Source organism: Mercenaria mercenaria, chromosome 3 (genome assembly GCF_021730395.1).
Source record: "Mercenaria mercenaria strain notata chromosome 3, MADL_Memer_1, whole genome shotgun sequence".
In the NCBI taxonomy this organism is placed as follows: domain Eukaryota; kingdom Metazoa; phylum Mollusca; class Bivalvia; order Venerida; family Veneridae; genus Mercenaria; species Mercenaria mercenaria.
This window is the reverse complement of record NC_069363.1, coordinates 17,485,579-17,492,149: the sequence shown is the minus strand read 5'-3', so window position 1 is coordinate 17,492,149 and position 6,571 is coordinate 17,485,579. Positions and strand designations below refer to the sequence as shown.

Here is a 6,571-nt window from a genome sequence, read left to right as displayed (position 1 = left end):
ATTAATACATGAAGCACATACAGACGGGCGTCGACCTCGTTAGACTCTTGGCCATCATTTTATTAAAACTTGTCAGAAATTTTCTGTGAGTGTGGGGAGCGCAGAATTGGTTACACACGGGAAAGATTTCCTGACATAAACTTTTACACCCTGATATGTTCACCACTTTGTTGAAACACAATTGTTCATGTAACCATGTAACAACGTTCGGGTGCCCTGCTGTAATGGAAATCAGTACGTTTGGCACAATATCAGATAGTTGTGTGGCTTATCTATTTGTATTTTGCATAATTTTCAGTATGGAAATAAAATTAAGAAATACAGACAACTTCTAATATTCTATTTTATTTTATAATATATGACAAAGCATCAATATTTGGAACAAAAGCACCCTTATGTTGTGCAGAGCAAAATACGCCCGAAGTAATGTAACTATAACGAAGTAATGTAACTATAAATCTTTGGAATCATAGGTCAAGCATTCTGAAGGTTCTAAGAGGAAAATAAATAGATGACCAGCAACAACACATATGTCCACCTGATCACTTCGCATTACAGTATCGACGACATTTGATTAAAAAACGTTTTAAAATATCAATTAAGAGGGGTCCATGGTTTGATGTTCCTTTTTGACTTGCGGTCTCTGTATTATACCTGAAGACCCACTGATCTCAAAAACATGAGAGTCCTTCGTTGTCTATCAGCAATGTGCTGGACAAATTTGAGTGTCCTGGGTAAAGTCATTCTCAAAATATTAATCAGAATGTACTAACAGCCACTGTGACCACGACCTTCGAACTCAAAATCAATAGGGGTCATCTACTGACTACTTGCAATGTCCCTGAAAATTTTGAAGGTCACAGATCAAATCAAACTACTGGGAAGTACTTTTTGTACTAACAGTTGTGTCACCTTGAACTCTGACCCACTTACCTCAAAATCAACACAGGCAATATGTTTGACCCGTAGGCGGATTGTAGGTCAAAGCTGGGTCTTCAAGATATTGAGCAGAAAAAGGTTTTATACTAACAGTCACTGTGACCTTGACTTATAACTCATACAAATTGCTAAAAGACGGACAACCTGCATCATCACATAATACATCTCTTTAAGTGTATAAAAAGATTATATATTGGCCTACGAAAACATTCAATTACTGAGGTACATGACAAGTTTATCCATTTTCACAACTTATCATTGGAATGTTTACATTTTATAAGAGAGCAACAATGGCAAGCAGCACAATGTACTATATGCAAAAATGAGATGAAGATATACACAGACATTACTTATAAAGATCAGTTCAAAAATACATTTCTACAAAGGCACATACTAGTATATTATATACTTCCCCATGGTGTAAATGTTTCAAGTACTGTAAACTGTCCCGAATAAAAACCTCAGTTCAACAGAAACAGTTTAGCCTTTTTACTGGTATTTGCTATAGAAAGCAAGTGTAGTTAGTTTGCAAGCTACAAGAAAAACTTGTATACAGACCTTGTTAGTAGCAGTTTTAAAACAAACAAAAAGATAGGCCCTATCTATTACATAAATACATTTCCATTTTTCCTTTGAAAAAGTATTTAAATATATTAGTTTATTATTTGTAAAATTTGTTTAAAAAAGATCTAATAAAAAAATATTTTGAACAAAGGTCATATCCAGTCCTGAAAACTGCATGACTACTGCATCTCTGTACCCTCTCTATATCCTGTGAAAGTATCTTGGACCATTCTACTTAATGCTTCTATAAAACTAATCTTATTCTATAAAAGAAGTCAATCAGAAAAGTAAAAGGAACAATATGTAAATATATAAAAGCGCTATTAGTAGGTTTTTCTTTATATTTAGTCAATATAAATTTAATTTTGCAAAAGCTAAAACGCATGTAGAAAATGTAAAAACTATATTTTGTTTTCATGTATCTTCCCAGTTTTAATCAATATAATAGTCTCATCTATGTACATGAAAAAACATTGTTATCACAGTTTATAAAATGAGCCGCGCCATGAGAAAACCAACATAGTGGCTTTGCGCCCAGCATGGATCCAGACCAGCCTGCGCATCCGCGCAGTCTGGTCAGGATCCATGCTGTTCGCTTTCAAAGCCTATAGTAATTAGAGAAACTGTTAGCAAACAGCATTGATCTTGAACAGACTGCACGGATGCGCAGGCTTGTCTGGATCCATGCTGGACGCAAAGCCACTATGTTGGTTTTGTCATGGCACGGCTCAAATGGTGCATCGCTGTTTAATAATCTAAATCTAGATGGTTGTTTTCTATTTAAAAAAACACACACACACACACACAAAACATGTCTTCCCATGCATTTATCTTGCTATGGCAGGTTTTCAATTAAAAAGACTGTGGTACTGACCCCATGTATGAAGTTTTGTCCAAATCTCGCTAAAAATAAAGGAAAATCCATAACTCTACAATATAGATTTTATATCAATCCCTCCTGCAAAGCATCTTTGAAATCTTGACAGAAGTTTTGGAGATGAAGTGCAGACAAGATAGACTTTATGCCTATTAATCAAAGATATATTATCATCAAAACCATTCAATCATAAGAATGTTATAATTATATGTGTAACAAGGCTAGGTACTGATCATTGATCATTCCAATTACATTACACTAAAATCCTATCAATAGTATAAGAGAAGTAGTCCAGATTCTATTAAAATAAAATGACCTTTAAGGGGCCACAACTCTGCAAAAAAATCAATGTTAAACATGTTGATATACAAAATAAGGTTTCATATCAATCACTCCTGTGAAATTTCATTAAAAATCTGACCACAGGTTTTTTAGAAAAAGTGTAGATAGTTCAGTACAGATGGATGGACAGACAGACAGACAGACAGACGAGGTAGGCAAAGTATGGTAACTCCCATGAAATAACTAAAAGGCACTATTATATCATATGCCTAATCAATTTGCATGATTTACATGATGAAACTAAGAGAATCAGGCTTAATATCTAGTTACAATGGAAAGTGTAACAATGCATGCTTACTTTAAGACACCTGTAACAGGTAGGAAAAGACAACACTTGTAAAGTCATTTAAAAACTAAAACAAAAGCAGTTTTTAAAATACAATTATTCTGATCTCTCTGTTTCTTTCATAACACAGCTAAGGTTGTGAAATAGATTCATTGCACAATTTTACTTAAGTTATAAATAATTTAACACCTGTTTAGTAGAAGAGACCAACTAAACTTCTATTAAATTTTGTCTGACAATATATATTTGTATAAAGAAGTTCTACATAACAAAATAAAATATAAATTTGCTGAACTATAAATAATACTCTCTATCTACACATTATGTACAAATACAAACTGTACAATAAAAACGGAATAATAAAATAAGTTATATCACAGTCTCTTTGTAAATTCTGAAGCCACAACAGCAATATCTACAGTATAACACGCAATTCTGGCATTTTTCAGGACAGATCTATTAGTACATTCCAGTAATTAATGTGTAAAACTGAACTCAAAATCATTTCATTTCAAGTCCAGTCACTAGTAATATATATGCTGAATATAAGCAGTACCTGAATAATTCATAAATGATGATAAAGTAACTACACTGAAATACTTTAAAACACCTCATTTAAACATTTGAAAAAATTTGATCCAAGATGATTTTCTTCATGTTTATATTTATGAATTGTACATATTAAATAAGGGCATTAAAGGTGGTGATTTTTCTGTGTCACATGAAGCATGACTATAGTTCGTGAAGCTCATATTTGGAGGAGTATTATTCCGTTACTGAATATTCATTCAAGCCATTACAGAAGTTAAATGAATTGACCAGTATTTCTAACTGCAAAACTCCACTCCAACATAAGTGATGCTGACATAATTCATAATGCTTACATGGTTGTGTCAAAGGTGGAACTCAAGATTGCAGCCTGCCCATTTAGATTTTGGTGATTCACACTTATCAAAATATTATAAACCTAGAAATGGTTTCACGCTATTCAAGTTAGCGACTTACGCAATTCGTGTGTCTCCGTGAAATTTTGAAGTCGCGAAACTACCAGCTACCGTGAAAATGAGAAAGTTTGTAGTTTTCACTGGTAGTCAGCTGCAAAGCTTCTTCCTGATATACTCATTTGTGTATAAATACTAAAAACAGTTTTTTTTCATGTATAATAATTTTGTTTAGTTATATCATTTACTTATTTATTAAATAAATCCAATAAGGTTTTGATTAACGAAGAACAGCAGCAGTAGTAAATTTTGATTGATAGGTGAAGACCAAAATGACTACATATGTAAAAATAACTATCGGAAAGTCAGTAAGGTTTTGCAATTTTATCTCTTTGTCTCGCCATCGTAGCGTCAGATTCACTTGTCAACGGTTAATGTTATATTTACATTCCCCTATTCTTTCCCATTGAAAATTATGACGTTCATTTCGTATGAACAGCAAAAGGAAAGGTGCGAAAGTTACGTCATTGCTGCTTAGTGATAACTGACCGCTGTTTTGAAGATGTCCGTGTATAGTCAGGGAGAACGTTCCTTAGATGACGTCGAAGTTGTTCCGTCTGGTGAACGGAATGGCCGGGAAGCTGATTTTAATGCTAAATGCCACAAAATATGTGCAATTTATAATATTATCTTGTTTACAAATGGAAAGGAAATATAATGTAAATATAAGAAATGAAACTATTTTTTTCGGTGTTCATGCGAAATGAACGACAGAATAGGATCGGCAAATTAAACAAGAATTGCTAGCGCAATTCATGGATTTGCCGATCCTATTCTGTCATTCATTTTGCATGAACACCGAAAAAAATCATTTCATTTTTAAACGTACTTCAGCTATTAAGTTTTCATGTATTTTACAACTGACGTATTCTGCAAATCTTTGTAGCTGCTAAATTGCCTGTCGTTTCAAAAATGGGAAATAAAGTGTTCTTGAACATTTCTAGGTGTTTAATGGATGGTGTTTAATCTTACCACATTATAGTGTTTCAATAGAAGATTTTTTGTTTGCCAGGTTGTAATTTTCATTCACTGTTTGTAAATGCTGGCTGTGAACTTTGTAGGACATGAATTACAACATGCACTCAATGAGCATGCTTCAAGTATCACAAAAGAAACCACCATAATGGATCAATTCAATGAATAAGTGAATATCAAAATATTTGCAAACAAGCTGCAAAGCTGACATAACAGCCATATATGGATGAGGCATTTTTAAAGTCCTTGAGTGCATGCATGAATTATTTGTGCCTTTAGTTACCATACATGTACAATGTCAACTGTTTTGTGCTTTTAAGACAAAAAGAAACTCCTGCTACGTAATGATACCCTTTGTATTGTGTTTAAGTTCTGTTAATATGTTAAAACTGTAAAAACATTTTTGATAGTTCAGTGATGAAACATTCACTGAAATCTTTACTTTAATTGCTTCCAGTACATTTAAAGTATCCATGCTTTTATTGATGGCATTCAAATTTAATGGCTAACAAATTAGAAATGCTTTATTTTGGAGCAACAGAACTCAAACGCGAGAGCGCCATAATAATACTACTGCCAAAATGAAGTGTTATATAGTAAACACTAATACACGGCCTTAAACATTCAAATGTTGGCACTAGTCTACCATGTTTTAGTCAAGATTCCTAATGATACAATATTCTTATTTATTTTGGCATAATACACACAGCATAGTGATGTTAAATTATATGTTCTTGAGCAATGTACTTTAAGGCAAAAAGTCATTCTAATTTCAACATTGCCTGCTTCAATCATTAGCCATATCATTTTTACATGACAAAAGATTTTCAAATATATATGCAAGTTTCAGCAAACAGATACAAAATTTTACAGAGTCGACTAATTTGTATTTAGCAAGTAATAATCTCTTTCAACACAAAAAAAACCTTAACTGTTCACAAAGAGAATAAAGATCTAGAACCAGACTGCTGTAAATGGTGCATAAATACTGTACAAGTATACTAATACAAAACTTGGAATAAGACATCATGCTGTAGACTAGTCTGCATCTTGAGTCTGAAGTAAAGATATATAGTTATAAGTAACAAGTTCAAGGACAATCATACATTATAGTCATCTGTTTATTAAAAGTCATCTGTTTTCTTATAGTTTTTTCTCTGAACAAGTGAACATCACAAATTAAGTCAGAAAAATCTTATACATTTCTATGTTCATGATCTTTTTCTATGTCAAAACATACTTACAGAGCACACATTTTATAATTATAAACATAATAATACTGAAGTATTAAAAATAGGGATGGGAATGAATATCGGTCGAATATTCGAATATGAAAATCAAATTCGAATATTCGTAAATTATTGTAATTTTTTTTTTCAAAACAAGTATCATTGATTTTGGGCAATATAAGCATGCTAATTCTACAGAATAAATCTGTTTGTAATCGCGTATCAAAAGATGTCCAATTAACAAGTAAATAGCAATGCATAATTGGCAGGGGCCACCGCTACAGATTAACAGTTTGCAACTGGTGTAAATGTGTCAGATGCATGTCAAAAGATGTCCAATTAGCAAGAAAAATGCAAT

General features: G+C 32.6%; 1 protein-coding gene across 3 annotated transcripts in view; it reads right to left on the bottom strand.

Annotated features, from left to right (window-relative positions):
- Nucleotides 1–326: 326 nt before the first annotated feature.
- LOC123525348 (uncharacterized) overlaps nucleotides 327–6,571 on the bottom strand; it is a 59,239-nt gene continuing 52,994 nt past the window's right edge. For all 3 annotated transcript variants that reach the window (XM_053537936.1, XM_053537935.1, XM_053537937.1), the window contains one exon: nucleotides 327–6,040. In XM_053537936.1, the coding sequence (XP_053393911.1) occupies nucleotides 6,023–6,040 (18 nt within the window). In that variant the 3' untranslated portion in view covers nucleotides 327–6,022. The remainder of the gene's footprint in view (nucleotides 6,041–6,571) is intronic.